The sequence below is a fragment of the Brienomyrus brachyistius genome, chromosome 19 (genome assembly GCF_023856365.1).
Source record: "Brienomyrus brachyistius isolate T26 chromosome 19, BBRACH_0.4, whole genome shotgun sequence".
Lineage (NCBI taxonomy): Eukaryota > Metazoa > Chordata > Actinopteri > Osteoglossiformes > Mormyridae > Brienomyrus > Brienomyrus brachyistius.
In genome coordinates, this window is record NC_064551.1 from 2,441,934 (window position 1) to 2,459,383 (window position 17,450).

Sequence of the window (17,450 nt, forward strand, 5' to 3'; positions counted from 1 at the left end):
AATGAATTGTGGAGTACTTCTAATTGATTTCGTTGCGGAGAAATTATTCAATTAAAATTTAAATAATGGCTGAACTGCTGAGATTAAAGTATTTGTTAGGGGTCCTTTGTAGACAGAAGTACTCAGACGTCGCTGCACGTGGCTACGTGTGAAGTGGTCTATCGGCTGGTGCACTCCACTGCACAAATCCTGTTTTGGTTTAAAGTCAGAAAGTACTGCAGCGCATGTCAAGCTCACATCCTCCACCGGCGCAAATGCAAAAGAGCCGCTTGTGCGGACAAAAAGAAGGGATTTCAGCTGCAGTGGAGAGCTCTGGAACACCGGTGTAGAGACAGGGAGAAGCCTGCATCACAGAGGCATGCCAGGGCCGCAAACCTAAGAGACGTTTGCGGCTGAAGTTGAGAGGTTCAGACTTCAGACTGTGTGGGAGGCGGCTTAATGACCGGAGTGGACAGCCTTTACCCTCTCCGTGTGCACAGATGGACGAGCTCTCTGCCAGAGCACGGGCACTGAGAGCGGTACCTCCTGAGCAGAGCTCCCTGCTGCATTCTGGGTAACCGAGCAGAGCAGCTGCGCCATTCCTAACCTTTATCTTATGGGTCTCCGGGGAGAGGCAGGCAAGCGGCGAGCCGGGGACTCACCGTGTGCCGTCCGCCTTCCAGCTGACTTTGTAGGCCTTCTGCTCCAGGAAGTGCAGGTTCTTCAAGTCCATGGACACCGGCTGGGCGCCTGGAAAGCCTGACCTGGGACGCAGGTGAAAAATCCAGCCGTTCATTATGGAGAAGACAGATGAAATTAAACCTGCAGCAGAGCAGCGTACAGCAACCCCTAGCCCATGCTAACTCCCAGCGTACAGCAACCCCTAGCCCATGCTAACTCCCAGCGTACAGCAACCCCTAGCCCATGCTAACTCCCAGCGTACAGCAACCCCTAGCCCATGCTAACTCCCAGCGTACAGCAACCCCTAGCCCATGCTAACTCCCAGCGTACAGCAACCCCTAGCCCATGCTAACTCCCAGCGTACAGTAACCCCTAGCCCATGCTAACTCCCAGCGTACAGTAACCCCTAGCCCATGCTAACTCCCAGCGTACAGTAACCCCTAGCCCATGCTAACTCCCAATGCATGATAACCTCCAGTGCATGATACCCCGCAGCCCATGCTAACTCCTAGCACACGCTAACCTCCAGAGTCTGACCACTGCATAACAACATTCTGACAATGTGCTGTGCTATTCACTGTAACGCTGAAGGAGCTAGGGGCTCCTTTCCCAGTGCCCCCCTCTCTCGTCAGGAGGGCTGTACTGGCCCGGCGGCCACATAATCACAGTCAAATGCTCACCTCTCCCACTTGCAGAACTGCTGACACTTCTTCTGCACGGCGCCCAGTTTGGGCTGTACAGAGACCTGCGTGACCCCTTTGACGGTGACGCCCTCCAGGAACACGGCACACTGGATGAGGAGGACGGGGGGGGGGGGGGAGGCGGGGGAGTTAGTCTTAAGACCAGCAGCTACGATCACCCTCTCCTGGGGGCTCTCTGACAGCAATTAACCAGCCCAATAAAGAAAAAGGCACGTTGGTGTCAGAGGCCGTATGACCAGACCGGTACCGGACTCGGTCCGAATGAGGCGGGACCCCGTCCATGTGTTAATATCAGGGTCCCATGGGCGCATGCAACAGGATTCGACTTCCTGTTCCCTCCAAACACACAAAGGCTGCTGAGATACATTATGGACACACACAAAGGTAACGGCCAAAACAAACGACAGACCCCGCCTGAAAGCAGGTGCTTCCCCAGGCCATTAACATCCCATCTTGGATACATTGCTTCAGCTTCCACACATCAGTCCTCTAAGCATGGATCCCGGTCAGGGTCACAGGGCAGGGTCACACCCTGACATGCCTATATTCGGGGTCCCAGGACCAGAGAGGACGAGAGGAGGGTGATTTTTTTGGTCAGCAGTTTCAGCGAGACAAACGCCACGGCCAGCTGATGCTCCACATGGAGAAACGGGTCAAGTGACGCAGACATGGGTCTCCACAAGGAAAGCAAATCGCCACCAGGGGGCATCAGAGAGCAAAGCGCGACTGGGTGACCCTGAGCGGCCGCCCACACTTCACCTGTTACGGTTTCATCGGACCTTCCGGCATAAAGAACCTTCCCCAACACACAAAACGCAGGAAGTCATGTAAATTTAAATTACATACAAGTGAAAGACTCCCAACACACCAAGGACATTTTCGGTCCTTGTTTATTCCTGACAGTAAATGGGAGGAAATGCTGCAAGGTAATACGAACTTCATTTATTTTCACCTTTTTCCAATATTGTTCAGAGAAATTTCCCGTATAAATCCTGTGGCCATCGCAACAGGAACTTCATAAAAAAGAAATTTATTTTAATCTGACAGGCGAGTAACGGACGGACGGACAGATGGACAGACAGGCAGACATATGGATAAGGACAGGGGGACAGACAGAGACCGGCAGATATAGGGACAGGCAGACAGACAGGGGGACGGATACATGGAGAGAGACAGTCAGAGAGGCAGACAGACACCTGAGCCCACTGATGTCAGAGGTCTCCTCCATCTCCTCACCAGTTTCAGACGCTCCTTCTTCCTCTTCCCAGCCACGGCTCCCGAGGAGCTAGGCCCAGACTCCGGGCCAATCACGCCGCCGTCGTCATCCACCTCGTCCCCTTCGTCCTCGAAGCACCATTCGGGGAGAGGCGGAGGTGCCGGGGAGTCCTCCACGTCACCGTAGCGACGGAAGAGCTCTTTCAGGTAGTCGCCTTTGTAGATGCCGGGGGGGCGAGCCTGGGCGAAGGCGGCGATGGCCGCTTCCACGCTGGGACACGCGGACGGGAAAGAAACCTCAGCGCGAGGACACACACACCGCAGGACCCGAGACGCAGCCGCCCGGACTCATCCACAAAGGTATCAGCTGCGACCCAAATCACTGAGGTAGATTAAGCTTCTTTAATTTGACTGAAACTCAGTAATGCTCGGTTCAAACCGCTCTGAAAACATGAGAGAGAGAGATACGCTTCTTTGACTGCGAGGCCAAGGGAGAGCCATCCTCTGGCGAGCCATAAACGGCGATCCACTGGGACAGAGCCGCTCTGACGTCAGCCCCCGCTGTCCTGTCTCACAGTCACAGAGAACCCGCCACATACTCCGACACCCCCCGCGTCCCCCCGCCACCCCGGAGCCCGCTCTCCCCTATCCGATTAGTGACAGTCGCCCCCGGTGATGCTGACATATTTATGGGATGTTCGGCAGCTTGAGGACAGCCTCCGGGACCCCAAACGGAGCCTGATGGCACTCACGGTGAGGTGAGTAACGCTTCCATGGCAACAAGGAAGTGACAGGGGCGGGGCCTATGGGCTTCCTGTGCTGAGCTCAGGGATGCGGATGGAAACGTTTAGCATCTACTCGTCACGGGGGGGGGGGGGGGGGGGGGGGTCTTATGGCGCAAGTGACAATCCTGTCAGGTCTCTCTGTTGCCCGAGTTCGGTGTATCAGAGGCTGACCTCGGCCCAATGCACGTTTACCTCCAGTCCATCTTCTCCACCAGGTAGGCGCAGATCAGGAACCCTGTCCGGTTGAACCCATGTGTGCAGTGGACACCTGTGTGGAGAAGAAAGTGATCTCAGGTCATGTGACCCATCAGCCTCACGGACACCTTGACGTCTGCGTGTGGCAGCGCATGGCGAGAGGGAGACCAGCAGACACACGGGAGACCGCCCCCAAGTGGACGAGGGAGACCAGCAGACACACGGGAGACCGCCCCCAAGTGGACGAGGGAGACCAGCAGACACACGGGAGACCGCCCCCAAGTGGACGAGGGAGACCAGCAGACACACGGGAGACCGCCCCCAAGTGGACGAGGGAGACCAGCAGACACACGGGAGACCGCCCCCAAGTGGACGAGGGAGACACAGGGCAGGCCCCAGTCCAGGGAGCTTCACAGCCCAGCTGAGCTTCATCTGGGCCGCCTTCTTCAGTGGTAATGCACGACATATCAGTTACCATTTCAGTATTGGCCAATGTTTGTTAGAACATCAAGATACCGGCATCATTCCCATGTGTAAATTTTCGTAATTTAAACTTTATCAATATTCAAAAAGTTAGCAGCACCAGACATAAAGGCACAACTACTAAAATAATGGAGATGACAACAGTGGATGATCAGCTGTTGTGTGCAGTGGAGGACGAGGGATTCCATCAGCTCATTCACCACTTAGCACCAGGCTACTGCCTCCCGAGCCAGTGCTGCTTCACTGATGTATCACTGTCTGCGTGACACACGTTCACGGAACCTTAAGATGTAAAATCACACGCATCAGTTTCACTTCAGATTTGTGGAGCTCAGACGAGTAGCAGCATGGAGGTCACTGCCCTAGAGACCCAGATTAACTGGGTCAGGGGTGGGTCTGTAAGGACTGAGGGCCCCCCCCCACAGTGATTCACACAGCCCTTTCATCACAGAAAACACCCCGGGAACAAACAAGTCTTCGTGATATCTGAACAGTTCTCTCTTTAATCATTTGCTTCCATGAACTTTACAGGAGCAGGCGTCAGAGGCAAGTCCAGAAAGAGGAACTTTAATTCAGGTAACATTCAATGGTGGAGATTTCAGACCATTACTGCTGTTCAGTCAGTCTCCAGCCGCTGTTTTGTTACAGACAAACATAAAAATAAAAGTGGTTTAGCCACAAAAGTCAGCGGCAGGTTCGAGTTATTTCGATATCACAGAGAACGGACTTCAGCCCAAAAGCATTTAGGTGAAGTGGCCCCTTCCTGTTTAAATATGAACATGTTACTCTCCTGTACCGATCAGAACCCCTTTGGGTACAGACCCAAATCAAAAAGGAGTTATGTTGTTCTTTTACGGCAGTATGAATGTACCATCACAGCGCCCCTGCGCTCTTTGTACGTTTCAAAAGGCAAGTTTATTAACAACTAAGCTTTCAAAACTGAAATTCTCCTGCTGTGAAGTACAATCCAAGGACAGTTTGGCACTGAGATTCATAAACGACACGGCACAGACCGTCTCCTGAAAGCAAAGCACATGCCTGCAGTACAAAGTAAGTCGAACATATTTTAAGACTAATTTTATCCCCTTTTAAGTGCCTCCCCCCGTGACCCCGTGGTCTCTGCGGACCGGGACCACTACCCTGGTAGAAAAACTAACGTTGATGCACCCCTGATGGAGACAACAACCACCCAAGGGTTAAGAAGCACTTCGCACAGAAGTCACTGTATGAAATCATGAGCGAGGCCACGGAGCAAGCCGTCGCCATGCTGGAGTGTGGGCACTATGGGGCGCCCACGAGCCCGGGCCCGGCCGGCTTGTATCGAGTCGGGTCGGGCTTAGCCGGGAGCTGCCCCGGTTCTCCCTGGCGACCCCAGCCAGCACGCTCAGCCCTCACGTCCTTAGTATTTGTCCCTGTTCCACTTTTCAGGCAGGTGGCACCCAGACGAACACCGTCCTCCCAAAACAGCGGTTGGGTTTAACCGGAGAGAAAATGCAAGACAGAGCAGAAAAAGGCAGACAGGATTATGCAAGATGTACCAGGCTGACAAAAAAGACTAATGCGCACATCCCCGGCAAACATTTTAAAATTCCCATACTGAGGCCAGGCCGCCTCGGCCAGCAGGCTTGAATCGTCACTCAGGGAGCCGATCCAGCGAGACGGGTCCTAAGCTGCATCCCCTGCCGGCGCTGACCAGCTGGCGGAACGGGCAGCCAGCCCGCTGGCCTGCCGTATCGGCACTAGGGGGAGCCAGAGAGCGCCACTCCTCTCTCGGCCCAGATGTCTGGCCGCCAGTGACACTGCACCCCGGGCTGCTGTCCTAATTCCGTCACAGCATAACCCTCACAAAGCCACTGCGAACGTACACAAGACGGCAGCTTGCTCTCAGCCATCAACCAGGAGAGACAACCCTGTCACTTAGCCTGAGACACGGCAAGCAAACACACAGGAACCACGAAGCAGAGGCGAAGGTCTCTTATCTCCCCACTATTTCTACAACCGGCTACCTCTGCTTATTCAGCAGGAGGAACAATGGCTGCTCTCACTCCGATTTCAGGGATGTTGACGATCATGGCTCTGGCTCCCTCTAGTGTACATCACACACACAGTCAGGTACACGCAATGGACATCCTCCCATTCAGAGGGAAATTTAAATAAGGAAGAAGAAGGAACGTAAGCGAGTTGAAACTGGACATTTCATTAACAGGACAGTCATACTGGCCCATATTCCTAACAGGACTGTCCAGGTCGTTCCTAAGTAAACTGGCCTGATTTTACAAAAATTATGAGAAGGCTGGATAAGATGAACTGATGCAGTGGCATCAGGCGAACTGGCTCTCACTCAACTCGGCATTAGTGCAGAAGGGTGTTGGTGCTGTGCCTTCATGCACACAAGATCTGAAAACAGGGATGTTACACCGAGGGCCACGTGAAAAGGGAAATAAATGAGATCAGGCCACGTGATAAAGCCAGATCCAATAGTAAACAGCACTACAGAGAGCTTAAGAGCTCAGCGGTACTGGTCTGTCACACCACCACCCACCATGACCAGGACAGGCAGCCACTGTCACACTGTCACTGAAACACAGCAACATCTCCGCCTAGTGGCAGCTTCAGGGACTGGCTGATGTGACACCTGAAGCCGGTGGGGGTGCTTGCGTTCGTGTCGATGGTCGGTCGTACGTTCCGTTCCGTTCCGTTCCTGCCGGCCACTCTACAGCTCATGTTTCCTACTGATTCACAGCTTTTCCCCAAGGTGATTTAATGCAAACTTTTTCCCAACACTGTGAAATTAAGCGGGGTAAGAGGGCAGTTTGTTCAGAAATCTGATCCTCGCAATTATCCATCCAACTTCGACGACACAGAGTGAGCCTGATACCCATCCTCGGAAATTCCAGATGGAACGGGAATCCGGGGATGCTACTCCCTCATAGCTCACATGCAAAGAGGCTTTTACCCAAAACAACATATATTTTGTGAAAGGAGGGTCCGGTCCTGATGCAATTGCAGGTCCCAGGGCCCAACGGTGAAATCACTCTGCCGACCACGAGATTTCATTCGGTAACTGATTACACTAAGTGCATACTTTAAGTCTACAGGAGGGAACACACACAGAGGTGGGGGTGGGACTAAAACCCATAACCCTGGATATGAGAGGCGACAGCATTAGCCATCGTGAGACCCAGACCACAAGTCTAATATCTCATGATTGAAGAGGGTTTGCAGAGACAGATCACAATCGAAGCCTTCCAGGAAGATGGTCAAGCTGAAAGCGATACAAGTACACAAGCAATGCTACCTACTCAAAATAGTAACTTCATTTATAGGTGAATGGGACCAGTGCTAAAACTCAAAAGTGGGCTGAGAATGCACTTCAAAGAGGAGCACAGCTGAAATCCAGAAGCATAAGAGAGAAGCAAAGCTATACGTCACTAACAAACACTACGCCTGCAGCCGGTTATCAATCACCACCAACATGCCACCCAGACAATACGTCCCTCTCAGCGCGAGTGTCACTGCTGACAAGATGCCGTTTCACGGATAAAATAGATTCTCCACTGCAAATCGTACACTACAACCTCAATAAAGAATGAGACTCACTTGCTAGATGTTAAGATAAAAACTGATCATGTCTTTCCTGGGAGTTCCTCCAAAGTATTTCAATAACTTAAAAAAAAAAATCCAAAATATTTTTCACAAATTCATTATGAAAAGTTTTAACCTTGAAATTCGGGTCCGGCTGCATGTCGTATCACTACTTTATATCGCCACAAGGTGGCAAACAGTCTTTTCCGCTGTCCGTGTCTGAACAGCAGAATTCTTTAATTCATACTTGTATTCCCTCAAAGAAACCTCTGTCCTCTTAAGGAATAACCTAAGCAGACACTTCTGTTAGGCATCTCAGCAAGTCACATTAAAACGGCACTTTCAAAATCACTGAAAATGATCCTAAAACGCTGACAGTGACATAAGCAGTTACATGAGGACTTTTTCCCCACTGAGAGAAACTTGCCTGATACTTGATACTCAATTGTTTTAACTCCTTATCCAAGATACTCAAGCTTAAACTGCTAAAGAAACACACATGTGCAATTGTGCATGGGAGGAGATCAGACATCCGCGATGTCATTCTCGGTGAGCAGCGCCGTCGGACTCCGTGCCCTGCCGCTAATTCAAAACACCGCAGCAAAAACTGCGACCAGAAAGTGACATAAAAATACCAAACGGCAGCAATTCTGAGGGCTAATCACGGCTTGTCAATAAGATGGACAGATTACACTCCCTCCGAAATGCCTCTGGTTATCTGAGCTGATTAATGTGTGCAATAAAAAAACTGCTCTGCAGAGTCCTTGTAATATGATTCTGAGCATCTTAATGGTAAAAAGAAAAATTCCCCAAGGCTCAATAGAACAATCCTTTGTGATGTTGCCCAGCAAAGAACCAAATTACATATAAAGCGTAATTCCCACCGTGTGCTTCCTTACCTATTAGCTCCGGCGGACTCTTCTCCATGAAGTGCTCACACAGTCGGATGAACATTTCTGTTGTCTCTGTCGTGGGACACTCACCATGCCTAGAAGAGGATGGATGTCAATCAGCCACATTATCCAACATGCAAGGTTCTGTCAGGTACCTATTTTTTTTACATAAACAGTCTTCCTTTATTTCTTTTCGCCACTAACAGCACTAAACCAGACATTAGGTACCGGATGTGAGAGAAAGGCAGCTTAACGTGCCAATGGCACAGGAAAGCCACTAGTATTGGACCCTTAATCATTTAATAAAATGGTCTGTTTATTCGGGGGGGGGGGGGAGTTCCTATGCCCCCTTACCCTCTACACTGAAGCTTCACGTATTTGATTCCTTCCTTTTCGATTTCATTCCGGTCATAGAATCGACTTGTGTTTGTCAAGTCAACCAGCAATCCCATCTTGACCTGAGCAGGGGAAAGAATGTCACTATCCATTAGACTTCAGGCCACAGATAATTCCTCTTAGAAACCGTAAGACTGGTATAACGAGAGCAACAATAAATATGCCATTAATACATGCAATTAGATACTGAAAGCAGGATGAACAAGATTAAAACAAAGTATACTCATTCTAAGTACAGTACTATAGCTTAAATATTTCTTTTAAATCAGTATGGTCACTTTAGATTAAAAATGTTAAAGAACATCACCTGTCCTTTATACTACAGGACGATCCCGTACTGGAAGATGCTATGCCAGTATTAAACGGGAGGACAGTGGCGGCTGAACAGCAGAGGCTGTGCCTGAGAAGCTCACTTTCTTATCGTTTACCTTAAGACTCTTTAAGTAACTGGACAACATGCTGGGGTGGAATCTGTTCTCTTCAGGAACATGGTCATCATATTTGGGCCCCAGCATAGTCTTCATGGGCAGAAATCTTCCTAAGATTTTAAAAAGGGATAATCAGGATAATCAATGCATAATGAAGAACTTGACGTTAAAATCTAAATATACAGGCACGAATCCAAGACACATTCTCTAGGGGAGTTATTAACATGACGGGATTAACAGGTCATCAACACCCATGCATATCCTAGTATTTTGCACAGGGAAGTGCCCAGTGTAACATTATAAAGCATATTTTCGTTTAGCTTCTCTTTGCAACGTCCCTGTAATATTTTGGAGCGTGATAGATGTTCGCTCTATTGACAAACACTTTATCCAGCTGCAACGCAACCAAAACAGGACCCTGCGACCGTCACGTATGGAGCACTAGGTGACCGGCGCGAGCCGAGCGCCCGTCCGCTGTCCGAGCTCGAGCCTGAGCCCGAGCTTAGCCGGCTCGCGCTGAATCCTCGCGCTGGAAGGCGGTTCGAAGACCCCCGCACGGTATCATGACACGTGATTCCATTCAATTAACCGGCTAACCGGCTAGTCGCGCTTATGTTCTCATTTCCTGGAAATCACCCAGCTGCTAGCTTCGCTTAGCCAGCAAGCTCAAAGCCGTATTCATGAACAATTCTCTTGCCACGGCACCGGAGACCTGTCGCCGTCTGTTACATTACGGCGATAGAAAGATTAAATAACTAGTATGTACGCCATCGCGGTGCCGACTAGCGTAATGGTCACAGCTTGTTTAGCTAGCTAGCTTTTCACCTGCCACAGGTCGACCCCTTCTTGGACAATTCCGCCAGCGAGGAGGTGCCCCTGAGTGTGACATCTTATGGTTTTCGAGCGCTTCTTGCGTAGATTAACTCCTTGTAAGAATAAAGAAATCGATCAGCCCCACATTAGAAAGACCTTCTTTTGGAGATGAACCCTCCACCGCGGGCTGTAGCACTTCTGATCCGCGGCTCCTGGGCCTTAAAATTTAAAAAAATAACTAGCACAATTCTGAAGATTCCTGGTCTCTCTCGCCAATAAAGTCATATCGTACAGTTCTATTCTACCAGAAAGTAAACTATAGAAAGTCAAGTGTCACAAATAAAACACAAACTGTCCTATGTTTTCGGGAACCAGTTTAGTATCCGCGACTAAACTACAATCAAATCCTCCACATTTCCCCCCAGAATGCACTGGTCTGGCAGTAGGAATATCTGCAGTACCCGAAAGACAGCGCTAGATGGTAGCTGAAGCCTGAAAGCGAGGGATTGTGCGCACTTTATAAAGAGATACCAAAATAATGATTAGTCATTGAAATCTCAATGTTTATATTGTGTGAAACGAAAGGTATGATGCCCAGTAATAACCATCACAATAACGTGACTTCTACATCTGCGGTTGCCAATAAAAAGTACTATTATAATACAATATTTTGAATTTAGGCAGGCAGTTAAGCGCTTTTCGTCCTAACCGTGGTTAACACTCATGCGATTGTTATATTATGTAAACTGTTTCATTTTGGTGAAGAGTTACTACCAATCAGATTTTTGGTTCATGGATTTCTACGGAAAAACATTTTACTTGATTTTTGGCATGGGTATCCTTATTCTTCAGCATTAATTTGAGCACATAGGCATGCATAAGAAAAACAGTGAGTTAGACACGCAACATACTGTATCTAAAATTAAACGGAAAGGAGTTTCATATTTTAAGTTTCGCACATAGAGCTGATTTGCTTATCTGTTGAGACTGCGCTCTGGCGTAATAAATGACGTACTGATGAAACAACACACCCTCATGTTATTGATATTACTTTCTGCCCGTCGCACAACATGGTTACAACGTCGTTGTTGCAAATTACTACATTTGGTTGTAATGTTACAGCAAAGTATAAGAATGACCTGCATTTTTTTTATTTGTCTTTGCTTAGCTATATACTGGCAATATGCTTGCCTTCCTCAGACTCTGCCAGACTCAACATATTTATTATCCTGAAAGAGAATCCATTGTTGCTTCTATAACAAATTATTCTCTAACGCATTTTAACGTCCCTGTGCTGATTGTATGATGGTATGAAGTATACGTATCCTAACTCACGTAAATAAATAAAATGGCTAGCGGGGGTGGGGGGGGAATCAGCGACCAATAATATTCTAAGCTTCTACATCACGTGATGAGATTTTACCCCAGCAACAAGGACAGCAGTTGTTGCCTAGCAGATTTTCAATGCCTAAGCCAACCAACCAGACATAGCTATCGAGCTGACAGACAGCAGCAGCCTGACCTTCCCAGCGGTAGACCAGGCATGCGCTGAGAATGCTAATAAAGGACAAAATTGTACATCCGGTAAATGACGTACCCAGGACATGGTATTCATTGGAAAAGCACTCCTCTTTAAGTAGTAATTTTGTTTAATTTCACGTTAAATAAACCATTGATATAGCAAGTGAAAAAGAGAAAGGCTTGTTGTTTACGAAGGACAGACTGCTAGTGGATCGACCACCTGTTTGAATTTAGTTTTTTTTAATTAACAAACACATATACTTTTATGTAGTATAATCTTAACTTGAAGGGATGAAATTTATATTCCAGTACATCACAATACTTTGCTCAAGTAGCATGTAACTGTCGAACAATTTGAAAATACACTTTATGAAATTACCATGAAAGACCCTTAACATTAAAAACGTGAACTATATGCGTATATGGCATAAAATATTATAAAAGTGTTTGCCCTAGGTAAGATGGAAAGCCCCGTAAAGCGTGTACTTTGGGCTAACTGTGATGTGTTGGAGGAACTTGACACAAAAAAACGACACGGTTAGAGTTTCACAAGCTTGGAGACTCTGCAAGTTGATGGTAAAACCGGATACGGGACCCATACAAACCCTCCAGTATGCAGTAAGTTTGGAAAGTACCGAAACTGGGCGATTCATTGCAATGTATCTAATACATTGTGACGTCTGAAGTATGGGCGGAGCGTCAGCCAAGGCCCTTGCTGATTGGCTTGGAATCTTAGGACTTCGCTTAGATAGCAGGAATGCACTTCGGGCTCGGAGTTTTTCTAGCGCTGTATCGAACGAGAGCGACAAGTTAATTTATTAAAATTATCCAGGAGGACAAAAACAGTTAGGAGACATCTTAAAACAAATAAGGGATATACATTTAAATAGCTGGGTTCTAGTTATTTCGAGTTTTCGTCGATTATAATTTGGTTAAGTAAACAGGCAACAGCAATAGGTAAAGTTTTTTTTTCTCTCAGTAATTTAGTTAATGAATTAGAGTTTTGTTCATTTCGGCTGTGTGTTCATTATCGTCGGACTACCAGTGAAGCGAAATACTTTCTACATTTGCTGATATTTCTTTGTGTAGCGTAGTGGGCGTGTGTTTGTGCTCACAATCAGGAAGTGACTGACGCCATTTTCATGCACTTTTTCTGCGCCATCTCCAACTTCGGGATACGCCGTGTGTAGCCGAGCGCTCCGAGGACGCTGCCATTCAGACACGGCGGCCGAGCCGAGGGGGGACTGCGGCGCTAGCCGGGCACATTCCGTTTGCTGAATTTCACAACACAAACAGTCGATGTATCTCCCTCCTGATTTACCAGCCATGCTTGGGGAAACGTTCAGCTCTCACGATGGACTAAATCTCGATAATATCGAGAACAAGCCACTGACCTCGCATCTGAAACGACAAGCCCTGCACAAGAAGGGCGGCAGGAAAGTGCGTCCGACCGCGGCCGGGCTGCAGAGCCGCTACCACAACCTGCAGCAGCAGCAGCAGCATCAGAGACACCCGGGCTTGTTGCGGGCAAACCCTGCGCGCTTCGCGGACATCAACAACACCGTAGGTGCCAGATCAAAGTCCCCCGCAGCTGGTTCCGAAGGCGTCGCCAGCAGGACGCAGACCACTGTACTCACACTCCACCAGCTTAAGCATGGAGCAAAAAAGGAGGTAGGATCAGATAATAATGGGTTTCATTCGGGTTGCATGCTGTTATTTAAAGACAGCATGCTTCAATTTATTGTTCCTTGTTCAGTTAAAGGGCTTACGCACTCAGGATTTGTAAACAGTTTCAATAACAATCTGCAGTCCTTATTTGTAGTTCCTGTTTAAGTTAAATATTCAGCTGCAGTACATTAAATATTGACCGCCGATATTTTTGCCCCTTCATGCGTCATGTATTTTAATGTCGGGCGATCTGACTTTGTTGTGTTAGCTTTCAGTTACTGTGTCCGTTTTAAAAGCATGTATTCGCCCGTAGGCTGCGGGAAGTGCGTAGCAAGCTTCCGTAGAAAATGCAAACGTAGATGGAATTGACGATATCGGCGACTGCCGAAGGCGAGGCTGGACGTGCCGCTACGGTTTTGACAGTAGAAAATATGACGGAGTTTGGAATAGGATGCATTTAGGGCGTGTTTTGGCACGTCAGCGGTCCCTGCCTGCTTTACGCAAACGGGGGCGGCGCTCCGAGTTGCGCCGTGTTTTGTGGACGTGCGGGAGAAGCAGTCCGACATGAAGGGAGTCGGCGGCGGTTCCAGTTTCTCTATGTTTACATAACACAATGACACTGAAAAGCGCATCCGGGTGCTGCGTGCTGTAGCTGCGGAAATCAATTTAACTCAATGTTTTGTTTTTAATAATATCGGTACATATAAGATGATAAATAAAAATTCGACATTGTGACGGTCCTGATTTTATGTATTTTAAATTTTATTTGCAGGTGCTGAAGTCAAAATCAGCCCGACCTGAGAAAGGGCTCCAGCCAAATGTACCGGCTGTTCATGGCCTCAATAAACATGAACATGCAGCTCAGAACCGCAATGGATGCGGCCAGAAGAACCGGCATGTTAACACGCCCGGGGCTGCTACGTCGGCAAGGAGGAGTGACAGGAGGCAGCAGCAGAAGTCCAGCTCTCCTCTCTGCCACGAGGAGGTGGAAAAGGCACGCAATGCAGCCGACAACAGCAAGATCATAAGCGCCTGCCCCGCCGAGCCTGTTCCCGAAGATAGCCTCCGGGACGGCGAGAAGGTCTATGCGGGTGCCAAGTTCAGCGAACCCCCCTCACCTAGTGTTCTGCCCAAACCACCCAGTCACTGGGTGGGAGAAAAAGCCCCCCAGCACTGTGACCAAAGCAGAGAGCAGATGACAGTACATCTAAAGACTTTACTTAAGGTCAAGGCAAACCCATGATTTCAAGGGATTTAAGTATAAATGACCCAAAAGGACAGACCCGTTACATAATCTGGCACCGAAGATAATGGAAAAACGGAAGCAGTTGTTGCAACAAAGTTTTTTGAGTTTTGGAATTTTCATTTCTGATTTCTGCAGGACGTCGGCCTTGTTTTCAAGGGACTTAATGAACTTGTGTAAATGTAAATATTGTAAAAACATGTAATATGTGTATTTTCATGTTATTTTAAAAAAGAGTAAAGTATAGTTTTGTTACCTAAGATTTGAAAATATACAGTGTGCCCTGAGTTGGACTCACTGATAGGCTGCAGTACCTATCTGGGCACACTGGAAGTGAGAATATATTCTTATGTATTTGCACAAGCATGGAAGCCACCGTGGGCGTTTTGAGTGTCGGTGATGCAAAGGATTGTGGCCTCTGTGGTACCCGAGATTAATTTTCCTGGAGCGGCATCTGTCTGCTGCACTGCAGAGGACGCCAGTGATCCTGTGGTCCGACAAGGCCAAGAAGCTGGGACAACAATGTGAAAGGCTGCTGCGAAATCGAGTAACCCGTGACGGCCAGGAACACAGGCGTTCGCTGGGAAATCACTGGGAAACCAAAATGCTGGAATGACAATGTGAAAGATTAATATAATAAAAAGAAAGAAAGAATATCTGATCTCAGATGAAGATAAACTGCTGCATATTTGACATTCGATTCCTCCAACTACCAGCACTGAGTTCTCTCTCTCTCTCTTTCCATGAAGGACATGACTGTTTTCATACATGTTCCAGTTGATCAGCATACTGCTGATTCTTCAAGCAAAAGGGGCATTTTCAACCAAAAGTGAACATTAAAATCCAGATCTGCATGGAATCCTTCCGAAAGCTGGACTGCTGGAGCACTGCATTCTTTGGTACAGTTGAATTATACAGAATGGGAAACATTTGGTTCCGAAAGTCAAAACATTTTGTTGCAACAATTTATTTCACATATTGAAAAATGCGCATTTTGCATACTGCCCTAATTATTAATTGGAAGGTTGTATGTTCATTTGTGTTTATTTAAGTGAACATGCAGACATACACATAATTTTATGTATATGTGCATAAATTAAAACATATTTGGCCTCCCCCTAAGCTGGTGTTTGTCTTTAAGTAATTCTTAATGCTGTCATCTTGCAGTGCACCTGTAGCATTTTCTAAGATCTTAAGATGTGCGTCCGGTACTTCGCACTATAATCATCCTCCGGTAATTGGATGCATTTGCGTTACTTATCAAGCTCCGTTTCCCCGTTATTTCAACACTATTTAAGTTTGATTACAAAGTAATTTTTCAGCGCTGCAGTTGCGTAGTGCTCAGAATTCTGTCCGTTGCTGCATTATACAATCGCGTCCCACATTTGATGTGTTTATGCCGATGAATTAAAACAGATATAGTGAACTGCCATATAACTAGTTTGTCGTAAGTCAAGACTGTTTTTTTCCATAAGAAATAATGGAATAAGACCCATAATGCGATCTGAACCTCCCAAAGCACCCCTTACCTAACCTTTTCATAATAAAAAATGGAGGTATAATGTGTCTGATTTGCCAGAAACATCAGTAATTTTCTTAGTGTACTGACCAAAAAGTTATAAAATGCACCTGTCCTCGTCTAACTCCGACTTACTAATTTACTAATTTGAGGAACACCTTTAGTAACACTAGCTTCCTTATACAATTTTTTTTCTTTGTAAGATTGTCAAGATGGTAGATTTCAACATGCTGTAGGCCTACATATTAGTGAGAACAGTCACACGAACGCCACTCATTTCTGCACAATTTCCTTCTTTTCGATCGTGATTGCTTCTTTACCCTCCCTTCCTTCCTTAGCTTATTTTTTTAGCTTTTTTGGGGGGCATTTTGATACCAATTAGCGAAATTAATTATATGTAGCAGTGCACTGACCGAAATGACGTCCACAAACAGGCGTATCTGGGCTCAGACTGATACTTACAGTCGCCCCTCAGGCAGCTCGGCTCTTTGTTTACAGCCGTACAAGCGGATCCACGTTTTGGTCTCGACCGGCCTTCGGGTTGTAACACAAGACTCGTAATTCAAAAGTAAAATTTTGGTCGTAACCCAAGTTGTTCTTATGTCAGGCCGGGTCGTAACTCGAGGGTCCACTGTACCTACAAAGCCGAATCGAGCAGGTCACTAATAAAATGCAACATTTACTACGATACTATTACGGTGTTGGGTTTATGCTGGTAATGCCAAACTGGTCGCATCATACAGTAGCAATAAATATTGCCTAAAATAGCCTACTTATTGATTAAATTCACAAAGTAAAACTGCATGACAGAAAACGATATAACTGTCATTTATTTTAAAAGTATCAGAATTGTACTAAAAACGTGAATCCCAAAAAAGCCATATAAACATAGGTTATCGTTTTTTCCAGCGACATTTGTCAAATAGGCTAGTTATACATGCGTTTTATGATTATTGTGTTTTCCGTTATCGTAAATTTTCATTGCGCATATGTTTGGTCTTTCTGACTTAAAAGTCCAGTTGTCGTTTGTTATCCATTTCTATTCTGGCTATTCAAATGATTATTTGTTAAATTCCTCATTGAATTAATAAACACTCACATTCTGACATAAAAGTAACACTAAACACTCGTGGCATTTTGATCCATGTTTTCTGCTGTTATTATGGCGCAATAGTATATTTATAAACTTGATATATGCACCCCACACACAACTAGCTATGTAATGCTACACGTAGACCTTCTCATGCGAACTTGGACAAATATTTTAGAGTATCTATGAACTTGTAGTTTTAAGAATAGAAGTCTTCAACCATAATATACGCCAAGCACTCGTGGTTTGACTACA

General features: G+C 46.9%; 2 protein-coding genes across 3 annotated transcripts in view; one reads left to right on the plus strand and one right to left on the minus strand.

The window, feature by feature from the left end:
- rngtt (RNA guanylyltransferase and 5'-phosphatase) overlaps positions 1-10,641 on the minus strand; it is a 54,072-nt gene extending 43,431 nt beyond the window's left edge. The window contains exons 1-9 of one of the 2 annotated variants that reach the window (XM_048985176.1): positions 10,616-10,641; positions 10,167-10,267; positions 9,342-9,451; positions 8,872-8,975; positions 8,524-8,612; positions 3,554-3,629; positions 2,598-2,847; positions 1,341-1,450; positions 642-743 (exon numbers count right to left, since the gene is read on the minus strand). In XM_048985176.1, coding sequence (XP_048841133.1) covers positions 642-743; positions 1,341-1,450; positions 2,598-2,847; positions 3,554-3,629; positions 8,524-8,612; positions 8,872-8,975; positions 9,342-9,451; positions 10,167-10,230 — 905 coding nt within the window. In that variant the 5' untranslated portion in view covers positions 10,231-10,267; positions 10,616-10,641. The other variant, XM_048985175.1, reaches the window with a different exon arrangement.
- Positions 10,642-12,408: 1,767 nt separating this feature from the next.
- On the plus strand, positions 12,409-15,708 carry pnrc1 (proline-rich nuclear receptor coactivator 1). Its single transcript, XM_048985178.1, has 2 exons — positions 12,409-13,346; positions 14,116-15,708. Exons 1-2 carry the CDS (start codon positions 12,975-12,977, stop codon positions 14,584-14,586), a joined length of 843 nt encoding a protein of 280 aa, XP_048841135.1. The 5' UTR covers positions 12,409-12,974; the 3' UTR covers positions 14,587-15,708.
- Positions 15,709-17,450: the final 1,742 nt, after the last annotated feature.

Bases quoted from the DNA above. Each gene is read 5' to 3' on its own strand.
- pnrc1 (XM_048985178.1), top strand. From the start codon at position 12,975: ATGTATCTCCCTCCTGATTTACCAGCCATGCTTGGGGAAACGTTCAGC. The intron at 13,347-14,115 runs GTAGGATCAGAT...TTTTATTTGCAG, and splicing joins AGCATGGAGCAAAAAAGGAG to GTGCTGAAGTCAAAATCAGC.